At 35.7% G+C, this 24805-nt stretch overlaps 2 protein-coding genes across 2 annotated transcripts; both read right to left on the bottom strand.

The window, feature by feature from the left end:
* Positions 1 to 973: 973 nt before the first annotated feature.
* Positions 974 to 12874, bottom strand: LOC109039630 (glucose-induced degradation protein 4 homolog). The gene is made up of 4 exons (XM_019055206.2): positions 12617 to 12874; positions 11461 to 11628; positions 8989 to 9221; positions 974 to 7123 (listed from the first exon to the last, which is right to left on the bottom strand). The coding sequence occupies exons 1-4, from the start codon at positions 12761 to 12763 to the stop codon at positions 7060 to 7062; spliced, it is 612 nt and encodes a 203-aa protein (XP_018910751.1). The 5' UTR covers positions 12764 to 12874; the 3' UTR covers positions 974 to 7059.
* A 2697-nt stretch (positions 12875 to 15571) lies between these two features.
* Mt2 (tRNA (cytosine(38)-C(5))-methyltransferase) lies at positions 15572 to 20310 on the bottom strand. Its single transcript, XM_019055261.2, has 4 exons — positions 20074 to 20310; positions 18456 to 18642; positions 16914 to 17199; positions 15572 to 16100 (listed from the first exon to the last, which is right to left on the bottom strand). The coding sequence occupies exons 1-4, from the start codon at positions 20126 to 20128 to the stop codon at positions 15594 to 15596; spliced, it is 1035 nt and encodes a 344-aa protein (XP_018910806.1). The 5' UTR covers positions 20129 to 20310; the 3' UTR covers positions 15572 to 15593.
* Between the last annotated feature and the right edge of the window lie 4495 nt (positions 20311 to 24805).

Below are 24805 nucleotides of genomic sequence, written 5' to 3'. Positions count from 1 at the left end.
TGGATTCGCAGAATACTCCTAGGCTATTCATAATGAATGTTTCAATAATATTTTATTCATATTTCTAGGAGTATTCTGCAATATTTTTTTGGAATATCCTTTTTTTGAACATTCCTAGAATGTTCAAGTTTTAACATTCAAAGAATATTCTGTTTTCTCATGTGTAGAATATTCTGTGAAAATTCAGTTTAATATATTCTAAGAATATTTTCTGTAAATAGTCTGCGAACGTTTTCCGAATATTCAAAAATGTACATTCTGCACAGATTATTCAGAGAATGTTTTGGGAATATTCTACTTTAGAATATTCCGCGAATATTTAACATTCTGGGTCTGTTTGTAGGGACACAACGCTAAGGTGCTATGAAAGATATTTATTAGATTTAGAGTGGAAGCTTTTCAATCCTTGCTCAGCTCTAATCTAATAAGTATCTCTTATGACACTTTGGAGTTGTGTATTCACATTACAAATTCCTACTATTATTATTCATGTTACGGGGATATTCATCACCATGTATAAATATAAATTTACTTTGCTGAGGTTTATGATGTCAATGGTACATATAAAACCACCAAATCAATGTAATCTCAGTTTTTCTTAGTTCAAATTTCCTATCGCAACTCACTTTTTTAAGGAATAATTTGCTTATTGTTATTGGAAAAAAATGTGTGTGCTTTTTTTTGGCCCTTTCAAGAGTATTATCTAAAAATTATGTACAAAAATGGAAATATTAATGTAAAAAATATAGAGAGAACAGACATTTTTGAAGCAATCAAGATCTGCGGCTTAATGGTTTCACGGTCAATATGTTAGGATAAATATGACAGAGAATCAACAGCCCTTCCCTCTCCTGAAGTCATTCCTTTTCTGATAAGTTTCAGTTTGCAACGTGAAGCCTAGCTTTAGCGATTCGAAATTGAATAAAAATAAATAATTCAGCGACAAGGATGAGAAAAATAAAAAAAAACTCAATTAATGCGAGGCAATTCTTCATTAAGAACACCGGTTAAACAAAAGAGTATCACATGGGTAAATTTCATAAAATATTACAAAAAAAGGGGGGAGCTTTTCCAAACAATATAAAATTCCACACAACAAGCAAAACCTAATGCACACACTCGCATACTGGATGCTTGCCTGGATGAGCTGAAGTACTCCAATTGTCCAAAATTAAAAAAGGAATGCAGAGATTTTTTCAATAATTTGACAGCAATATCATTTTTATGAAACAATCATCTCACATAAAACTTTTTGGTGACTGTAAAATTATCGTGATAACACAAATTTTAATAATAGAAACCAGTGAGAAAAAAAACCCACAAAAGATATACCATGACCAAAAAAAAAAAAAAAAAATAGAGGAATATTAAACTTTTAAACAAGCATCACGAATTAAAATATACTCCAACATTTCAGTAGCATTGCAAGTTGTAGCGTCAAACATTGCAGATTCCGCCAAAAAGAGTACAGTGATTTCATTAAATGAAAACTTTAATGACTGAGTCTAAAGTAATTCATAGCGAATAAATCCAAAGTGTGTCGGATGATTTCTCTGCATGCAATCCTGACACAAACAGCACTTATCTTTTCTAATGTTAGAAGTATATTGTCCCTTAAATATTTTTGTCAAAAAATAATGCCAAAAATATGAAATACAGGTGAAAATGTTCCTGCATACACTGATTTAGTGGCTATATTATTCTTATGAATGATCCGAACCAAGACACAAGAACATTACCTCCTGTCTAAATTCTGTGTAAGTCAATTGTTTTAATTAATTCAAATGTTGTTATTGACAATTCATAAATCAATTAATGACAAAATAACCTTGAGAAATTTTGATTACAAGAAACAGACAGATTTTATCACCACGGCACGAAGATGACATAGTTATGGGTCCGTTTACAATGGAACCATCAGAACTGTGATGATACAACCACTAAATCAGTATATTTCTCTTCCAATGAGTTCCTCGTTTTCCCAAGTTCAATATAATAATACTGTTTCTAATTTACTTTCTACATATTTTAAATTTGAAAATGGTGTAAAATAACAAATACATGTATAGGTCTCGTGAAATTCTGGTTAGAGACTCATCAGAAAGAATGCATGGCACAAATTTTCAATGAGAAACAAGTGAAAATTCTTGTTTGAATCAACAAAACTTTTTTCAAATTTTTTGCAGGCACAATTCACAAAGTTTTTCACAAGTTTACGAGACAAAAGTTACAGTTTTAAGTGAGGAGTGACCATTCTAAACTTTGGCAGATACAAATGCAGATTAAAAACCAAATTCAATACTAACTGACCAATCCCTAGTAACATTGGCTGTTGAAAAAATAAATAAATAAATAAATAAATAAAATAAAAATAACTTGCACATTTCAAAAAGAAAATTCCTAAAAAAGTTGTTAAAATATGCGAGTTAGAAAACCCTCTTTGTTCTTTGTTACATAAAAATGCCACTTTACATTTATTTAAGTTCTTTTCATTACTTCATTGCAATTTTAACAAAACCTTTACATAAAGTTTCAATTTTTCATGATGCATATTTTGCAGCTGTTTGGCGTCTAGCACCAGATGTTTTATAGAATTTAAAAATGTTCATGGCAATTTTCATTCATTACGTTCGTTGAGGTACATTTTCCTGAAAAAAGGCAAAAGGGGTTTCTCAACGTTTCCATTTTAAAAAAATGTTTACCCTTTTTTAGAGTACAAATTTAACAGTCAATGCTACTGAGGATTATTTACAATTCATTATTTCATAAATGAGGAAACTTTGTAAAGACACCCATAAACACACACTTTGAAGTGATTTTATTTAAGTTTGCTGATCAAAGTGTGAAGTAAAAATAATAATAAGAATAATTTGATCAGCTAGTAGAGTTTGCCAGTTTCATATTAATAAAAAAAGAGGGGGAAAAAAAACAGAAACCATACAGTCTTTGCATAATTATAGAATAAAATTTTCTAATAAATCTTTGGGAGTTTTATTTGAATTATTTAAAATTAACTATATACTCCCAAAGAAATTCTGAAAAGAGGAGAAATAGCTTTCTCCGAAAGTACAAACCAGACTGTTCATTGCTGAGAAAGCTCCTTTTCTTTTTGGGTAACGTTTTTCCTGACACAAATAAAAAACGAAAAAAAGAAAAAAAAGTGAGAAGAATTCTAGGTACATTTGCACAACGATTATCGTCCAAAATCAAAATTGGCAGCAGAGGGGTGGAGCAAAATCACTGGTTCTGTTCAATATATGGGGGTTGAAATCACAAGTATAACCGCTCATTCAAGAGAATTGAGTATGAAGTTTTGACAGGGAAAAATACAAGTGCCAATGAGTCATTTCACAACCGATCAAGACAATCACTCTGCTCCATCCCTCTGCCACTCCTATTTGGGGAGCAAAACTGCTCATCATCATCTCTGCTCTCTGGATATTCCCCCCTTTCTTCTTTAACAGGTACAGATAACAATGTTCACAAGTAGATTTGTTCAACAAAGAAACTTAGCAACTGAATTGAAAAAATCTCTTGGTGTAAACAATTGGCTTAAAACGTAAAAACAATAACTTTTTCCAGGCAAAAAGAAAAAATTAGATCGCAGATAAAAAAAGAGGAAAAAACATTTCATACAAACATTTATAAACTATGTATAAGTATGTACAAATGTATACATTTACCTAACGTTTACGAGGTGATGTCAGAAATTTGAGGTCCTCGATCAAACATCAAATCACAAGATGCAAGGAAGGAGTCAAAAGAGAGGTAAACCTGTACTTCCATTCTAGATCATTGTTGCCAGATAGTACTTGTTCTAAATGACGATTGTTAAGAGTATGAAACAACATGTAAGTAGGGTTTGTTATAGAAATGCTAAAGACAAGAATAATATTGTCATTACATGCAAGATGTTTTCGAAAGATGTCTTTCCTTTCACTTGATTTCATTAATTTATAATCAAACACAGAGTAAAAAGACGAAAATATATCAATTGCAAGAAGTCCCTAAGAGGCACTGTAGCATGTTGGTGGTAAATAGAAAAACGCATACCTCAATTGCAACGTTTAAGAATCTCTGAATAGGTTTTTTGTCTTTCTTCTTCTGCACTACAAATAGAAATGCTTTCTTACAATTTGGTGTGATTTTTTAGAGGTTGAGTGAAAATTCACAGAAAAAATCAATAGAAACTGTTTTTAAGATTTCCTTTAAAAAAACATAAGCAGGGCCTTACAACATCTCAATCTAAGAAATGAACTTCCTAGCTTTAGCCATCAACATTTGAATCACTATTCCACATCAATAGAATGATTGCAAATTCGTACAGTATCGTCAAATGTGTTCCAATAGAAATTTTAAAAATGCCTCTGTTTTTAATGATGGCCAGAATGTATTTGTAGTTTTTCACGATCCACATTAATTTAAATTAGAGAGCAAAGAGTTAAAATGGCAGCCATTTCCATTAGTGTGAGGGTTGAAGTTCAATTTTGCTTTCGGGTCTATTCAAGGCCTGAATCTACTTCTTCCCTGAATTTAGTGCTGGCCGAATAAAGTCTCAAACCATTGAATGACAAAAAAATTTAAGCAGACCTCCGAATGTACAGCAGCAAATGACACAAGTACAATGCTATAGCAACTAAAAACACCAGAGGTAGAGCTAAAACATGAAACATCCTGGTAACCCTAACTAACCCATTCTTTTGCGATGAACTGAGGATTAAATTCTCGATACATCGGCTCACGCATACAACCAACAGTCATCACAGGCAATCAACATAAAAAAAAAAAACACCGAGTCGCTCACGTTACTCCGCCTTTCAGTCCCCACTTTAAAAGGCCTAGACTGCAGTGTTGACATCCTTCTACAAGGCATTAAATGTAATATATTAATTTTGTTACCTCAATCATAAAATCTTCTGGACTAAAATTGTGGGATAAAATTTTGTAATTCATCGAGAGGATGATTTAAAAACTCTCTTTAGCTGAGAGCTAATTATACTTCTAACAACTGGCAGGGCTTGATCCTAAACAGACCCTCACTCTCAAATCATTCTGTTGGACTAATGGACAGATTTGCATGAGTGAGTTTGTAGTAATACATGACTGTGTCTATTTTGTTTAAATTCTTTTGGTTGGATAAACCACAATGATAGCCTTGAGAATTACAACCATAAGACTGGCTATACTGAAAAAATATTCCATGTTCCAAAACCAATGATTCAATTTTGAGAGTTGGCGTATTATGGTCTATTTTCGGCTACAAATTGGTAAGTTTGAAAAAAGACAATAAGTGAATTTCCATCAGTGGATTCAGTTCACTTAACACCCAGATTTCACAGAACTGCCGACCAACAAAGAAAATCACTCCCAAAAAGTTAAGAATTAAACTCTGCTGTTTGATGACTTGCAGTCAACATTTGCATCCATACATCTGATGGCCCACCTCAGGTGGTGGCGTACTGTCGCCTAGGAGGAATTTTGTTTTGTTGTAATGGAAGTTGGCAATGAGTCAAAAACTTAAACCTTATCTTCTAGCAGAAATTCTACTGAAGAGATGAAAAGAAGTGCCAAATTGTTCAAAAAAATATCAAGAACCAGCCACATTTATAAAACCACTTACAGTGTAAGACAAGACAAATTGCTACAGAGGCAAAACAAAATTTTTAAAAAATAAGAAAACGTTATAATAAATTTAGAGAAGTTAACTACAAGAACAAGGGGAATTAAACTCGAAAACAATGCTTGGAAATAAAAGCGTTTGCTCCTCATTTTTTATTTTCCCTCAACTATAACTAGATAAATATTTTCTTTGAAAAAATTTTTTAAACAATTTATGCAACTAGGAAAAAAGGAACTTCGATAAAAAAAATAAATAAAAAAAAATAATAAATAAAAAAAACGCACATGACATAGGCCTTCTGTACATTTCATTGCACATAGGACTACAACCAATGAAAGACTCATAGGCCTGAATTGAAAAAAAAAAGTCATAAAAAGACTGAAGATGCATGGAGATAACTAGCACGGATTCCCTGATTTTACTCAGACAAAAACTGCAGTGCAGGTTGTACACAGAAAAATGTTTAACGCCTATCACAAGCTTAAATTTTTTTTCGCTGATGACAAAATTGGAGTTGAAGTATCGGCAGATGCTTACAGTACACCTGAAATTCCCAACCCCGTCCTTTTCTATACTACTGTGCATTCAGTGCCTCCTAAAGAAGTGGATGAGTTAACCTAAAAAGATGGTATCATATGGAAATTAAAATGATTTTCTCACAAATCAAAACTACTGATCGGAAAAATTTGGATTTATGAAAAAAACATGGGAGGTCTGATTATATTCTGGGTAATCTCAAGCTGGCTGAAACTCTCATACTTTTACGGAATATACATTCCTTGAAATTATTTTGATGTTATCTTACTAATCAGCACTATGTTTTATTTGTAGCTATCAGCGTCATCACAATCACAGTAGGATATTGACTGTGGGTATCTTCCCTAATGGCCCAACTTCACCTTTAGGAGTCCAATCGCAAATTTTACCCCAAGTTTCCACATAAGAGCAAGGGCATTGATGCATCATCTTCGTAAGCATGGGAAAATGATAATACTCAAGTCATCAGTACTGTGCCGCTTTGAAGATACCCCACCACTAATTGGTAGCATCAGTAAAACAGAACATAAACTTCACATTATGATTATGATGACATTGATGATACTGATGGACAAAATATTTTTGAAGCAGCAGTGGTATAAACCTTTGAAAAGCAATTAAAAATGAGAAAGATCCTAGCCATTTAACTGAAAGAGCAAGGACTCAACAACAAACCTTCTTTTAAAACCTTGACAATGGCAAAAGCCATTCAAAAGGTACGTCAAAAATATAAAATGGTACATACAAAGGAAACCTCACTTTCTGACAACCTCTTAAGTTGATGTTTAACACAGAGACACAGCAACAGTCTCACTGATCTAAGATCAAACGACAAAAGCCGAAGGGTTGCGCTGCGACACTGATAACAGTTTACAGTTGCAGAACTTTGGACATGTAGCGCTTTATCTGAATTCGTAAATCTGTGTGTTGTGTTCAGGAACATGACTTAAAGTTAGTGACTGATACCTAGAAAAAACAAAATATTGCAAAGATTAATACATGGTTTTTTCTCCCATTTTTCTAATTTAATTTTTAACTTGTTTAACTAACTCGATTTTTTTTTATTGTTCCTTCCAGCTCAAGGAATGGAATATTGAACTTCAATTGGACATTTCTCTGTCAAACGGAACTAAGCGCCATCGGGGGAGGAAGGTAGAGGGGGGCTTAAATTGGCGACGGAACCGGGCGTCGGGCTCATTCATTCCTATACTCGCAATGCTTTTCCATGGCGCTTAGTTTCGTTTGACAGAATGCGCTATCCGGGATTCTAAATTCCTCAAAAGGAACTCAAATTGGCGCTTAGTTCCGTTTGGCAGAAATCCGTCCAATTGTACTACATACTTTTAAAATATAGCTTCATTCATTAAATCAAGAACCATTAGACAAATTCTAAAGACAATTGTGTGGAGGAGATGACAGAATGTTTTGATGCTCATGGTACTTGTCTTTTCTTTTTCTTTGAAGCTACGAGGGCAGCAAGAGGAGTGTTGAGCATAATTGAGGAGCTTAGAGAAAAATCTACAGAGGGCACAGAAATGTCACATGGAAATTTGTGAAATGAGGGGCCTTGGAGAACAAGGCAAATAAGTGAAGCATAAGTGAGAGCAGTTTTTGTTATTTCAAGAAATATGTGTTTAAAATTTCAAAATTACATTGAGCTTTATGGCAGAAGGGAAGATTAAAGTCACTTGTTGATGCTTTAAAGTTGGATTTTAGATGTGAATTTTTCACAGAATATGCTTTCAGACAAGTTTTGGTTGAGTTCATGAATATCTTAATGTTTTCAAAAACTGCACCTATGCCCTTGTCCTTCAAGCCCCTCCATTCTTCTCCAATTCAATTTCCATCAAAACATATAGGCATACTGTGAGAAGCATTTCAAAAAGTACGCAAGTAGGATTAATGACATCTTAATTCACTCACTATAAAGCTATGTATTCATTTGGTGAATGCATTGATGAACCTCATTCATTTAGTGAAACTCGAAAAGTAAGCACATACATTTAAGCTGCAATGGACCACTAGACAAGGTATGAATTTAAGCAATCTGATACATGTTTTTTAAACAGAATTTCACGTAGAACACAATTCGCGCAACAAAAATTACTGAAACTTACTCCTGACGAAGATATTATTGTTTTTATTTCACATTCGTTACAAGGAATTTGAACTGCCCGCTCACGAGAAACTCAAAGTTCTACGTGAGTCGAATCACGCACTACAACAGTTTCAGCAAGCTTCTCGATCAAGCAATGTTCATTTCCCACCATGTGTTGTTCAAACTAAAAGCAATTTGCTATAGCTGAGCCAAAGCGTCATGATCGAGATTGCCAGATTTTTATACCGCAGGGACTGTCATGATAACGTCTAGCGCGCGATGTGAATCCCCTGGAGCATTGAGTTTTCATGAGCGGGTGGTTTGAATTCACGCATCAAGAATCATTAAATATCTTCGTAAGGAGTTCATGTCGGTAATTTCCGTTGTGCACATCGTGTTTTACATGAAATTTTGATTAAAAACATGTATCAGGATGCTGAAATTTGTACCTTGTCTAGTGGTCCATTAAGATTTGCAGTGCAACATTCCTCTTAATAAAGAACACAATATGAATTGTCACATGCTACATCAGAGTATAATATAATTTCTTTCATGGTGGAATTTTCCAATATTGAAGTACATCAATCAACTAGGAGTAATACATACGATATTGATTTTTAGACGACAAAACAGAAGAAGAAAAAACCAAGATTAACCTCTTTTCTTTGAAATTCAAGTGTCCAGTTAATCAACAGATTTCAATGATATGTTGGATATTTAGAAGAAGACTCACCATTCAGAACTTCGATGATAGTAGTAACCTTCGATAGTTGCTGCTGATTTTTGGAAACATATATAATAAAATCCTGCAAAAGATGCTCCATTTATATCCTTGATTGTGTGATCAGGAACCAGGAAATGTTCTTTCCACCTCATGAAAACGTAATCCGTGGACTTTAGGGGCTCATAATCAAAACAGTCGGAGTTGAAATTTTTTGCATACCGGAAAAAAGACTGAAATTTGCTCTGTGAATAAAAAAACCAAAATTGTAGAAAATTAAGAGATCTTAGCGAAAGGGCAAATAGTAATATCAGATAAGGTATTTCTAAGGTTATTCAGATGTTGTGATAGAATGTCTTGATCCCATTAGGAGAGGAAAAGAAATAGTGGTCAATTCAAACAGAGGAAAAAACAGCTCTTAGACATCTTTAGCTAGAATGAATAATGAAACGTTAAGTTTTGTTACAGCTGAGCTCATAAAACATTATTTCCAGCAGACAAAAGAGGAATAAAAACAAAAATACAAAGAGAGAAAAAAATAAAAAAGTGGTAGTGGTAGGATACGTTCATTTTTAAGAGGTGACTTCACAACTTAGGCCTTTTAGACCTCTGACAGAATTTAACAGTAGGTTACATGTGTTTGCAAGTTAGAAAACTTCGAGACAAAAGGAAGTAAAAATTACATGGGTGTATGTAGGTAAAAGGAGTTTCTTCTATACCAAAAAGAAAAAAACAAACCAAGAAAAAAATAGCAAATGATAGCATGAGATAAGATAGCAGCGGTAGATTCTTTTCACTGACTGAGAGCTTTGATATATTTTTCTCTCTCACCACTAAAATCAAGCTCAAATTAGGCAAAGTTCAATGCAACAAAGAAATCAGTTGCTGCTGAATAAATATTGATTTTTTCACACGTGGATCCAGGAGTAGACTATTAATATGATTGATGTCTAAGGCTCAATTCACTTCTGCAGTTAATAAATATTTGTTTAAAAAAGATCAGGCTGTTAATAATTTGCAGCAAACAGGTTTCTGGAGTGCCGACACCATCCAACTTATAACATGGTTTCAGAGAATATTTTGAAAAGAAGAAAGGAGGGCAAAAGGGGGTACTGATACTAGTTTTGAGATTTCTACATCTGTTATGAAACTTAGAAAAAGCTTCAGCCGCGATACAGAAAGTGCCCAATCTTGCAATTCTAGGATCCTGCAAGCATGAGGGAAATTCTGGGTCTTGGCAACTTTTTTCCCCCTTCAATATTTCAGAAAAAAGATGCAATTTGATCATTTGACAATGAACATACAGATATAAAGTTGTGAGGCAAAGTTGAAATATGGCTTTGAGACACAAATGCTGGATTGCGGCAAACAGTTGGCTTTTTAGAACTTTCATAAATGAATAATAAGAAAAAATTAAATTTTTTGAGAAGATAAATTACAACAATTTTAACATTGAGTAAGGCCCCACACTGTATATCTCAAGATAAAATGAGATGAACACTTGATTGAATAGAAAACTTCACTATTAGCTCAAAATGTGTACAGCAAGATGCATCCGTTAAAGTATAGGGTAGCCATGCTCAATACTATTTGAGTGATTGGGAGGCTGCTAGGCAAATGGTTGCCAAAAAGGTTGTAGAAATGTTACAAAAACCGTGCCAGAATGTTACCTTTAGCGATGTTACCTTAAGTAACATTTGGCAACTATTTTGGACCGTTTTAGCACCTTTCGCCAGGCAGAAGGAAATTGAGCTGGAGACATGTTTACGACTGAATTTTACTTTCTTCTCTTGGCTTTTAACTAAACCCTTTCGTTACCCTGAGCTCAGCATCTGCATTCAGCAAAACTATATGGTTCCTGTGAAAGTAGGGCGTATCAAGGTGCATTTACATGGCCTACCAAGCTGCTTGACAAGCCTCATAAGATCAAAGCAATTGGCACTAGCTGCGTGCAGCAATTTGGGGGAGAAATTACACGTTAGGGATGGAGTTTGCCAGTGGCTTGGCACATTGTCTGAACACGCTTTCAATAACCTCCTCTGAAAAGCACTTACATTTTCAGCAGTAAGGAGGATATAAACTACAACTTGAGACACTTTCTGACAAAGTGCACTCAGATTTGTTGGCATTAAGTACAACCAATTTATTTGGTGGGGCATGCGCAAGCAGAATCTAGTCTGGTAATCAAAGGGTTAAACAACTGTCATCTTGTTAATGTTGGGAAAAATAAAAGAAATAAAACACACAAGATTTTCTAAAAAAATCAGAGTAGATAATTGAGTCATTAAGTTTACTCGAATCAGCTCTGATAATCGCACTAATAACAGTAACTTTTCATTGACTTGTTTTTGCATAACTGAGACTCGGGTAGCTAAAGCAGAGACTCTCTAATATTTTGTACTTGACAGTATTTAATTAAATAATCTGAGCGTCAAACACTTTGTTCGACCAAGCAGTGAATTACTAATAAAGAAAATTTCTTACCCAATGTTTCCTGTCCACATCTTCATCTGCATCCCACTTCCTTGTTAGAAAGGGGTACTTTTTGCTGATAATTTCTCCATCGAAAAATGTGGTTAGTGTGGGATACTCTTCCGTTAAACCTTTTATTTTTAAATAGCCGCATAAGTAGGAATTTTCTTCATCAACGTGCTATAAATAGAGAAAGCAAAACAGTTCTGATAAATAGAAATTATAAAAATTGTTCTGAATATCTTGATGAATTTTTTTTTAAAAAAAGGAAATATATTACAAAAAAAAAAAATTAGAAAAAATGATTTCATGAGCCCCTAGTAGGTATTTGTTTTAAAATTATGGAAGACAAGGAGCTAATTTAAAAAATGCTCCTTACTTGTTGTATACGATAATTAAACTCATGACAGACGTAAATTCCAATAGGTACCTACTCGCTCACTTCCGACTTGCTGAAGACGCACATTAAGTAAGTGACAAAAAGGGAGCATCTTAAAGAATGCGTTTGAGGCCAATACTTAACCTGGTTAGAATTTTGAATAATTTGAAATACTGTACGTACTGAGGTAGGCAAAATATTATGGTGGATAATGTTTCAGGGCATGAAGTGCTCGTTGAGGTATGTAACCTGTTTGGTAAGTAAGAGCCACTTCGGAACAGAGTCACCCATTTCCAAACAGTTGTCATCGTTCAATTCTGTTCAAATAACTTGATGACTTGTGAATTTAACTCAACCATCTCTGAAGGTCAACTCCAAAAGTTGCATTCACTGAACAGGTGAACTAAGCCGCATCGGGCAAGTTTTCTTCGACGATGCACCCGTGTCTGTTCTTTGAGTCTCAATAAGTGGATGAAGCATTCACAAAGTGAGGACGATGCCAACCAGGGAAAGAATAGACCTCCAGAGAGGAGGAGGTGGATGAGATACACTTCTAGCCGAATTATGTGTCAATATTTATGCCCTGGAACAAGTCGGCCCAACAGCTTCGAAACGCTATTGTGGAATACCATCCACAACTATTTTCTGTGACAAAGTTGCGGTGTACAAGCCTTGATTTCAGTCTAGCATGGAAGGGCGAGTGGAAAAAATGACGGAACGTTCGACTGAAAGGAAAAAGCGCCTTAAAAACAAGGATTTCAGGAACGTAAAAGTAGGTTAAAAACTAACCTGTAAAACAACTTCAACTTCGTAACTATTTCCTTTGGATTTTTGATGCCCTTGAAATCTTGAACCATTATAAAGTAAAGAACCAGTGATTCCAGGCTGTTTCGAATTTGCAGGTGGAGGAGGGATTTCTTCAACTTTTACCGGCATTCTACGGTTAAAGAAATTTATCAAAACAAACGTCACGGAGAAATTCACTGGTACGAAATTTAGCACAACAACTAATGCTGTCTGATGATGGCGTTGTTCGTTTCTAGATGCAGGATGCAGCAGATAAGTTCATAAACTGTTGGAGCTTTCACACTAAATTTTACTAGAGAGACACTAGTTGCTAAGATAATTGTTTTTTTGCTTTTTACAGTGTAATTTTCTCAGAAATAAAAAAAATAGGGTATCAGTTCAAAAATAAATAAATTCAGCTGAAATATGCCCCCTGAAAATGCCAATACGGAGTAAATTGAAGCGGAAATTTTGCCTCAGCGCTAATGGTGAAAATTTTCAAAGTTGGTACCGCTGTAACGACAAAGAGCAGACGAGCGCCTTTCAAAAATGCGGAAGCGTCGCGGCTCGCGCGCCGCCGCGCCGCTACGGAGTGGAGGGAACAACACAACTTCCGCGGTTATCGAAAAGATTTATTTATATCTCCGTGATGATACAACAAAAAATTCTTCAAAAAAGGACGAATATATAGGCAAAGATATGCGAATTCTCTATTCGTCACGAGTTATTTTACTCTGGTTTCTTCCTCTTCCTCCACCGTTCATGTGAACAATACTTATTTGCTTGCATTTCTCTCATTAACACCTCCATTCCAAACTATTCTGACAATTGGTTTTCCCCTCTTGTAGGGGAAATTATTACTTATTTGATACTTGCAGCATTTATCTATGCATGCAACGAAAATATACAAAAATATGCGGCTACTGGGTAGATATATGAGCTTGCAGGTATCAAAAATTTATGGAGCACTTACTCATACCTGTGGCAAAGAGGATGTAAGTATAGGTACCTACTTAGATCAAAGTGTTCATTTAGGTTCAGGTGGGAAAGAAAATTCCCAAAATTTGTTGGCTTCAACTAAAGAGAGAAAATCAAATAACACATCATAGATAAGGCGCAATCACAGATTCAAAGAATACTCTTTGAAAATCAGTATGTATTGGCAGAGCTGAAATATCCTCAAAAAAATAATATCTGATCACTTAACTACTCTAAGATTAATCGGTATGACATTTGGGACATTTTACTTCCTCTTGTACTTCAATTAGATTTCTTAAATTCTGTACAAACTATAATAACTTCAATGGAAAACAAAAGTCAATTCACAAAATATTTTTTTCTCCAACCACTAGTTGTCATTGAATGTTGTCTGAATGTTAAATTTTTTTCCAATGTTGTCAGTATATTCACAGCTCCTTCTGTGCTACCAGGGAAGTCTTGAATTTTCTTGAAGTTTGCGGGTTTCTGCTCATAGAATTTTGATTTGCCCGAACAGGAGAAAATCCATTGAGCGTATTTTCGAACAAGAGACAAACAAAAATCTTGGCACAAAAAACGACCATTACCTAATGTCAAACCAAATACGAGCACTTGCAAAAACTTGAAATTTAAACTTCTAGTTTTGTAAATCGTATATATGTATGGCAACTGAGATACTTTTTACTGACCAAACAAAACCGTGGTGTGATACAAGTGAAATGCCAGGAGCCAGGGCCAGGACCTGACAAGCCCTCAGATTAAAATGGACCACTAAACCATGTCTAAACTAAAATTGTCGCAAATTTTCTCTTAAATTCTTACGAGCCATACAAAAGAAAATTCAGAAATTAACACCTGAACAAGATACTAAAATGCTTTTTTTAACACAGAGCAAATGGAAGTTTGATTACACAAATGACATCATTTGTATTTTAGCCATTTAATCGATGATATTTGTAAAAACATTTTGGTTTTTTGTACAGAAGTTAATTTTCAGTCTTTTCATTGTGTATTTCAATTTTGTTTGTGAAATTTTGAAGAGAAAATATTTTGAGAAAACAAAATTGAGTTTTCGGTGACTTTGTAAAATGGAGCTAAAAGACAATCAGATGACTTTAGCAGAATCAGATTAACTTGTCCTCTCTTGACAGCAAACTCAGCAACATTCTGACTTGAAGTATGTAAAATCTTCATAATCTACGGAAAATTCACGGAAAACTTTGAGTCCTTACGCTGTTTGGTTTCCTGTTACAAAATAAAACCTGAGAGGAAACCACGCAACGTGAAATGCTGTTAGGCTGATTCTAGCTTGCGTACCTGAATTGGAGGAGTAGGGATTAATCGTTTCATGGAGGCTTCAGGGCCACAACAGGCAGGAAACATCCAGAAAAGAGTTGATGCCAACCTTCCCATTCAAGGGGAAGCAGAGTGGCCAGGCTGGAAACGATCAGAGGTGAAACTGATTTCTTTCAAAAATCAACATAGAACATGATCTAAGAAGGCTTTACTGGTCAGTGGTCATGACTAATCGAAAGTATCAAACAACGTAAGAAGTCGCATTCAGTTGATCCTTCTTGATTCATATAAATCACAGGTCATAACAACGTGTGATTTGAAATCATATAAAGACTGCCCTTCGGGTTCTTAATTTTATTCCCAGAGGTATCGGTGAAAACCTAATGGATTTTCGGATTTTATATCCGTCCATACTCTCCAAATTGAGGTCCTCTGATTCTAATTAACAATCTAATCGATCATCATAAAGGTATAATTAAAAGTGCGTTGCTGACGAAAACTAATGTAAATCACTTTATTTCTATCCAAACCATTTTTGCACGCCACCAATTGCGACTTGCCTAATCGCAAGGTCAAGAAGTTTTTGTATCCCTGATTGAACTGTTCATTGAAAATGAAGTCCGAAAATTGGTTCCTTTGATTCAGCCCAATTAAGTAAAAATGGGGAGCAGAAGGATAACTAAATTATCGCTTCAAAAATTTGCCTTTAATGTAAGAGTAAAGATATCAATTTAGAGACTACAAGCACATTAATACTATTTCCTAATAACCTATATTTCTGTTTCCGGGTGATACTACTTGGAAACTTAAGCCTATCATGGGGAAAAGACATTAGTCTTGACACCTCAGTGGGAGTGAAAAACCTTAAATTCAAAGATGATAACAATCTTACACTCAAATCTTTACAAGAACAATTTCTGCATTCTTCTAGGATTTTTTCAACATAATTGAGTGAGGTGTTGGTAAATATTGAGCCGGTACCTTCAAAATATTGGGAATATGCTTTTGTGAAGCAGTTGGAGCTAGTGCTATCTTTGGTTACAATGTCTATTACAAAAACACGCCTGGTCAAAGTTTCTAAGGGCACCAAATGACTGTTATAAATTTCAGATGATTCATCCAAGTTTTCAATGATGTCACCTATCTTTCTGTCGGCCAAGCTTTGATTTTCTTCCATATCAATGATATCAAAGGCTTTCGGAAGGCTGGTCATCTATAAAACAGACAATACAATAAAAAAATTAATATTTTTGATCATTCAGACTTTCGTTTGAAGTGAGAGGAAAACAACGCAAAGACAAGTTCAATCAGGAATTTAAGCATTTCGACGGTGTAAGTCGGCAATCACATAACTCGGTTTGCGCCGTCGCAGACTTCCTGTCATACTTTATTTTTTAAACGGAAAACTACTCAACAGTAATTCTTTAAAACTGCCGTGATTTCTTTCTCTATGCGAAGAAAATTTTACATAAACTTCAAGGAATGATGTCGATTTGTTCTCCTTTAAAAATAACATAGAGGCGGAGATTTTCAGACACCGCAGATGAGTTTTGTGATTGCCGACTTACACCGTCGATTTCATTTTCCCCATAAAAGAAAATTGATAAATTTCAATGATTCTGATCACAAAATCGCCCTTGGGGGAAATTAAATTTTATTAATAAAATTAAAATTGAAAACGGTCAGATAAAATGTGGTTCAGCTACTCTACAGTAGTCTCAATATCTTCTCATAGAAGAAAATTCTGCATGAGCTTCAAGAAATGATGTCAATTTGTTCTCCTTTCAAAAAATAATTGCCACCAAATATTTTCATTTACTTAACTATGTATTGTTTTTGCCTGTCATGTCAGAACAGAAGAAACAGAGTTGAATTTATTGTAAGCTGACACAAAATTTTAACTTCTAGCCAGATTGAGGCAAGCACACCCAAGTTCGCGACCAAATTTCAGTTTAGGGCTCTAGAAAAAAATAGCATAGACTTATTAAAGTAAATATTATATGAGTGCTAAACTACAAAGACATACCACACTTTCAGAGGTTTGAAAAAAGAATTCCGATTTCTTAGCCAGCAAATAGTATCGGTGCCTTGTGTTCAATACTCCAAACTGATGTGGAGACAGAATGAATTCTTGTAAATTATATTCCAGTTTTCTAAGGCAAGTTATCAGCATATTTCGAGCTTCTGATGTTTCAAAACCTTTAACGTTCTCAACAAGAAGGTATTGCACAGTTGTGAGTTGTGGTAGAAGAGAGATAATGTGTTGGAGGGGATCCGTTCGGAGATCATCTAAGTCCTTCTTCAACCCATTCCTGGAAGTTAAGAAAACAAGAAAAAAATGACAAATCTTTGCTACAAAAAAAGAATATTCACTGATCTTCACAAAGGGTTTTAGTAAAGGTATACAATGTCTGACTGGCGACTTTAACTAGCACCTGCACCTGCGAGTGGCAATTTGCAACCAAAAAGTTGCAGCTTCATTGGTGAAATCTTCGCAATCGGATGGTAAAAAAATTGCGATTTTTTGTGAAAAAATGTATACTATAGGTAACTTATGTGATATCTAAATTATGATACTCGCTTGAAAAAAGCAGCTGGCTAGGCTACAAACCTAACATGGATCTATATCAAATTTATCGCATTTACTTACACATTTAATTGCCCTTTTTGTCTCCTACATTCGAAGTACAAGAGTCTTTTAAGTCATGCTATTTACTTGGGCAATGTATACATATCTGTTTAGCAATACTACTTAGATAAGATGTATCAAATCTTTCACTTAATGATACATTTTCATAGGAAAAGCTTTCTTAAAAATTTTGAGACAGTTTTAAGTCTGCATGAGCAGGATTGGCAAAGCAAAAGAGCAATTTCGGAGTAAAAACGGCACTTATTGATTCAGTATCTCAGAATATCTTCGAACGATTCCTCCTGTTTACACCTTATGACCAGCGAGTACTTACCTTTCTCAAATATTTTTATAATTTAATGATATGTGACTGTCCATGGAAAAAGGAGCTGAGTCAATGAAAACTGAAGTACCTAGGTATCAGTTGAATGATTTCTGTCCAATTGGGTCTAGGAATCGGACTCTGAGATTTTGATGGAAATTTATACCTAGTGTCTGAAAGTTAATTTATTGTGAGAGGTTTGTTTCATTTTAGTACTTGAAGAGAGCATAAAATTGCATTAAAATGCAGATATTAACGTTCTGGTATAAATAACTGGAATTTGAGTTTTTTCGGACTAAGGCCCCTTATTTTTTCTTTGATGGTCACACATCTCAAAAAAAAAATTAAATAACATTACTACAAAATTTTCTAGCAATAAAATAAATTTTCAAGGCCCTTTTGAAGCAGTGACTTGAATTTGTCCCTCCTACGAGCAACTCTTCAATCTGAGTCCTTGAGACAAGTAGGTAACAACTAGGCGAGAACTCTAATCCTTAAGAAGTTGTGTATGTATATCATGCGTCATTGTACACCAAAAAAAAAAAAAAAAATTAAACTTGATTTACTAAAAGCCAACATAGATAATGATTTTTCTCTGCAATAATCCAGAAACAAACCTCGTAAATGGTTGACAAGGCGGACTCATTAGGATTATATCTGGAGCTATTTTATTGATGTTATCACTGGTCAAGGATTGAATATTCTTTTGCAGTAGTTTTGTGTCTGGAAAATTGAGATGATAAACTTCATTTGCGACGGTGTTAATTTCCACTGCTGCGACTACCGTAAGGTCTCTTGAAGTTTCTGTGAAAGACATAGAAAAAAGATGTGCTTAATTTGGCATTAATCTTATGGCATACATGAGGAAATCTTGAAAATCAATAATCATTTCACAAATGCAATCTTAATAAAAATATAAGTTATTAGGTATAAAAAGAAAAGAAAAGAGGGAGGAGAGAGGGAGGAGTAAAAGAAGCACACCAACAAATGTGAGGAAATATTTTAAGGACAAGACTAGTAAGTACTTGACTGTAGTTTTTCTCCTCTATGGGGGATTGGAGTAGAGTTGATCCATCAACAAACTAACAGGTGACAATTTGCATATAATGACCCAAGATCTGGTTTGAAGTATAAGAGGAGAACTCCGTCAAGTTTTGATACTCAATTGTTCCATGAATTAAGGCTAAAATGTTTAAAATTCAATCTAAGGGGTTTTTTCGCAAAATTTTCCAGGAAGGACTGCCCAAATTTTTAACTTCTTGTAGTGTTATCCTTCCTAAAACACTTAACTCAACATTGCCAAATGCCCGTCCCCTTCAAGATCTCTCTGGATCCCCAAGTATTGTCACGGTAATTACACAGTACTGGAAAAACTAAAGCGCAAACTAACAGAGTTAGTCATGTTTGATATTATTTCAGTGTAAAGGGGGAGGTGTTGGATAGTGATGTCATGTCATCATGACATCACTATCCAACACACAGCATATGTGCAATAGTACCAGCAGATTTAAAAAAAGTTAAACAGAAATAATTCTCAAAACGCACTTGAATAAGAAAATACTGAGCTGTAGGTATATATTTTAAGGCAATTGGCTCTGAGGTTCCGTTATTTATTCCCATAGAGCTTCATGAAATCTTATATCGTTGATGTCTGTACCACACTCATCAGTGTAGGTGACACGTTCTGGACACAAAAATGTCCAATTTATGGGAAAATGATCAAACCATCGTATGCGAGATAAGCTACATACTATATCTGATATTGCTGTTATGCCTATGCAGTTTAAGGGTTTGCACATAATTTGGAACAGCACAAACTACTTGGGTACCCCATATCCAACAGCAAGATGCTGCACTCTTGTCTGTTATCTTAGGTCCGAGTACTTCGACGGTGTAAGTCGGCAATCACATAACTCAGTTTGCGACATCGCAGACTTCCTGCCATACTTTATTTCTTAAACGGAAGACTATTCAACAGCAATTCTTAAAAACTGCCTTGATTTTTCTTCTTTGTGCAAAGAAAATTCTGCAAAAACTTCAAGGAATGATGTCAATTTATTCTCCTTTAAAAAATATCATAGAGGCAGAGATTTTCAGACACCACAAATGAGATATATGATTGCAGACTTTTGCCGTCAACTTAAAACTTGATGCATAGACAGGCGAGAATGCCACAACTTATCAGAAACATGTAAGAAGTAAACTAGTTGTGGGAAATCACTGTGCAGTACTGACCTTTGCATGCAAAATGCATGCCACCAATTCCGCTAAAGAGCTCGAGAACTTTCATGTTGAGCAATAAATACCTATCTATTTGCTGGTAAACATCAGGCAAAAATGGTGGGAATAGAAATGTATAAACAATGAAATCATATTTTAGTTTGCGCTAAAGTAAAATTTATACCTGGAAGACACTCTCAGAAACAAAAAGTGGAGTAAGACAGAAGTGAGGTTAGCTTTGGGTTGTTTATATTATGATCTCAGGGGCCAGTGTGGCCAAACTACTTTCAAAATTTCTACTTTTAGTGTAGGTGTTTTTGACTTTTTTGACTAATAAATAAAAAAAATGAGCTTGAGCTAAAGTCGAATGGAAAACTTAAACATATTTGTAGCACTATTTTTCTGTCGTTATTACTTTTTTTAAAATTATTTAATTTATATTTCATTTATTGATTGACCCTTTTGTGCTCAAAGACTTTTTTTACACGCCAAGTCCGATTGATTTTGATAGATTCTGAAGTACATATTATTTATGTTTTTATGTCTTTGTTTTAGAAGGCAAGAAATACTTTTCTAAAAAAATGTTATCATTTAGGCCTTGTCTCCAAGGGTCGTTTCACGAGATTTATTCCAAGGAAAAATCCCTCTTACGAAGTCGGGAAAAATATTGAGACAATCAATATTTTATCCAGTAGTACCAGTACCAAAGTATGGTCCCTTGTACCCCTAAGACCAACTGAGAGAGAAAGCAGAAGAGGGGGTGAATCGTGCGACATTTTGTTATTCACTCGGATTTTTCGTGTGTGTTAAATTAAAATAATTTGTCTAATTGTTGATCGTGTTCAATAATTATCTTCATTCCGATTAAATACTCAATTTTTACTGATTTACCTTCCCGCGCCAACAGGTCGCAGGAACGTGAGTGACCCGCCCCGTAGAGATGGTAACTGCGGAAAAAATCCCAGAAGTTGTAAGCCCACGATTCGAATTTGAGACAAATTCCATGAAAACGTCTCGTGGAGACAAGTCCAAGGTAACAGGGCCGGATTTAGGGGATGGCCACGTGGACCGCGGACAATGGCGGCAAATTTAAGGGGTGGCAAATTTTGCAATTTTTTTTAAATATAGGTATAAAAAAAATCGGATTCTGAAAAAAAAAACTACAAACGAGAAAAGGTGACAAAATCTCTCATTTCCTGAGAGTATAGTAATTTCTAATTTTGTCGTCTTTCGGTGATAATAGAGATAGCACCTTTAATTAGTCGAGTTAAGAGACAAACCAAATACGCAATTTGGCCTGGAACGGCGCGGCGCAGAAAGCAATTATGACGAGGACTTGAGATGAAAAGGAGAAGCCCTCGGCGTGGCGGTCGGCATGTAAGTGTAACACATATTAGCGCCTACAAGACTGCATGAATACTTCACGCATTGCGCCAAACCCATTGCGGCCAGCGCGGATCGGCGCGCCGGTGGAAGTTAAAATTATTATGTAAACCACATTTATTTTCAATTTTTTTTTGTTCATTTCTTTACATGGAAGGCCTTGTCCACACAGACATGGGTATACGGTACTTAACTTTTGCGCAGAGTTCTGTGAACTTTTGCTAATAGTGTTAACAGGGCTTTCGCAAATAATGTGTCCAACAAGAATGAACGCGTCTTGCCCCCCCCCCCCCCTTCGGCACGTTCACTTGATGGTTTTTATTGATGTTTCAAAACAAATGAGAAGGGGGCGGCAAAATACAGGCGGCCCATGGGCGGCAAGTTGGTAAATCAGGCCCTGCTAGATAAGGTAACATTCTGGTGCTTCCTCACCCTTCCACCTTATCCGTCATAATGTAACTCATCACCTAGAAGAGATAGTCGGATCAACTTGACCTGGATTGGGAATTCTAGGGGTAAACTCAAAAAAAAAAAAAAAAAAAAAAAAAAAAAAAAAAAAAAAAAAAAAAAAGAACCAAAGCGATACAACTTACGCCAAAAAATCAACTTGGAAAGACGTCGTGCGTCCTTCCCTTAAGGGCGCTTGAGAGACGTATAGACATATTTTTACTTCTTATTTTTTCTTTTTTTATTGGTTTGAACACGCCTTAGTATATTTTGAGCAAAAACCTGCATTTTTCTTAAGTTCCAAAATATGAGACACCCGAGCGCGCATTGATGGCGGCGCGGCGCAGAGAAACGACTATCGTGCTTGATGGATGTCCGTGTTGCATCCGCAAAATTGAAGGCGCGATGGTGCGAGGCGAGGCGTGAATTAGCAATGCTCCGCTGAACACTGCCATCGAGGCGTGGCTCATTGTCAGTCTGATTCGGAAGCAACAATTAAGAAACAAGGCCCGCATACGTCTCTCTAATCTTCGGCTTCATTGATGCGTGATTTTTTTTCTTTTTTGTCAATTTGACGTCTGGGATTTTTTTTAAAAATGTTTCTGTAGACCTTTATCTAAAGTTTGTATGTACCGGTCCCATAAAACCAGCGGAGCTCGTCGACGGTGAAAGTCCGCTACCACGTACGTATGTATCTCGGTTTGCCACATGGCAGACTTCCACTGTCATGCTTTCATTTTTTAATTGGAAAACTACTCGATGGCAATTCCTAAAAACTGCTGTGATTTTTCTACCGTGAACAGAGAAAATCCAGCAAAAACTTCAAGGAATGATGTGGCTTTGTTCTCCTTTAGACAAATGAAATAAGAGCGGAGATTTTCGAACACCGCAACCGAGACAAACACTGTCTACACCGGAGTTAAAATAGTTGCTAGGTCGTGATATGGAGTAAAACAGATCTTGTGCAGTACTTGGCTCATATGATAATGTTTGGATGTATGATTTGCCTTCAATTACGAGGATAGGCAATATGTCTACATCGGAGTTAAAATAGTTGCTCGGCCGTGATATGGAGTAAAACAGATCTTGTGCAGTGCTTGATTCAAATGATAATGTTTGGATGTATGATTTGCCTTCAATTACAAGGATAGGCAATATGTCTACATCGGAGTTAAAATAGTTACTCGGCCGCGAGATGAAGCACAACAGATCTTGTGCAGTACTTGATTCAAATGATAATGTCTGGATGCACGGTTTGCCTTCAATTAGGAGGATAGGCAACATGTTCTAAAAAATTGAATCAAACTGTGCAGTCTAAAAAAAAATCAATGGAATTGAATAGAGTTTAGCGAAAGGGCCTGTTGCAAACTTTTGCTGGAGCAAAAATCAGAGTTCTTCGTTATGGATAATGTCTCAAAAATCACGATGAGCGTATCGGCAAACTCTGCAATGCACTCCTAACTTCACAATCTGCGTTAAAAATGTGCGTTTTTTTAAGCTTTCCGCTTCAAAAAGGATACTACGGCCTGGGTGAATATTTCGTTAGAGGAGTCGTTCCATTCAATCCCTGCTCAACATGGCCGACGCTTACGCGCGCAAGTTGAGGAGAGCACGAGATCAATCAAGGCGGAAATCGACCAACAACGCGAGACAAATGTGAATGTAAGCACGCCGATTGTTATCAGGTGGTTAGAATCATCGTCCCGTCACATGTGTTTTGGCGTATTGGCGTCGGCTATGCTGAATATTGCGTAGTATCATTGTGAGCAGGGGTTGAACGGAATGACTCCTCCAACGAAATGTTCACCCGTGCCGCGGTATAGTTTTTGAATCGGGAAGCTCGAAAAAACGCAAATTTCTCATGCAAATTTTGAAGTAAAGAGTACATTTCAGACTTTGCCGATGCGCTTATCGTGATTTTTGAGACATTTAATATGAGTAACAACTCTTATTTTTGCTCTAGCAAAAGTTTGCAACAGGCCCGTTATACTGAGCGTTTCGCTGAAAGACCTATAAGCATGACTGATACAGAAGATGAAACTGCAAAAACGCGTACGTCACGGTTTGCGACGCTGCAGATAGCCTTTCATGAATATCTTTTTTAATTAAAGAATACTCAACATCCTCTCTTGAAAACTGCCTTGGTTTTCTCACTCTGAGTAATAAATGGACTACATTTTGCAATTTGGAACTATAAATTCTAGCCCGGTTTAAAAACAACGGATGTGCCATTAGTTTCCCCATGCACATAAGCGTTTTTTCAGAAGAGCCAGAATTTATAGTTCCAAATTGCAAAATGTAGTCCAAATATGCTGTGAAATATTCAACATTAGTCTCGGTTCGTTCTCCTTTGATAAAATAAAATGGGAGCGGAGATTTTGAAACATCGCAAACGAGATACTCGTTTTCGCAGTTTCTTCAATAGACAAGGACGCATCGTAAAAGAGACTCAAATCCATATGTTTATTCTTTCCATCTTCTAGCTTCATCATAATCTTTTCCTGACATCAGCTGCATGAAAAACATGCAGAGACGTTCAGCGATATCGCGTGATTTCAGCTCTTTGGCCGCAGACAATGCCGTGTTTTGGGTGGAGCATGTTGCTGAGCATGAAGGAGCAGCTCATCTCAAAACCTCCACTGCTGACACGACTTTCTTTGAATATTTGAACGTACATATATCTATGCTAAAATGAACTATTTGCATAGGGTGTGTGTAACATAGTTCCATTTCGCATAAATGTGTCCATTTAAGCCTTGACAGTCTTGCAGTTATCGCCGTCTTTATCTCTACAATTTTCATTGTTTTACAAAAAATTTTTACCTGTTTATCACGAGCCATGTCACATTAGGGCAGAAAAATAAAACAGTCTTAATATGATATTTGGAGTGGGAACCCTGGTAAAAATTGGCGATAG

This window comes from Bemisia tabaci, chromosome 2, assembly GCF_918797505.1.
Source record: "Bemisia tabaci chromosome 2, PGI_BMITA_v3".
In the NCBI taxonomy this organism is placed as follows: domain Eukaryota; kingdom Metazoa; phylum Arthropoda; class Insecta; order Hemiptera; family Aleyrodidae; genus Bemisia; species Bemisia tabaci.
The sequence above is the reverse complement of the archived record's forward strand: the minus strand, read 5'-3'. Positions and strand labels throughout refer to the sequence as shown.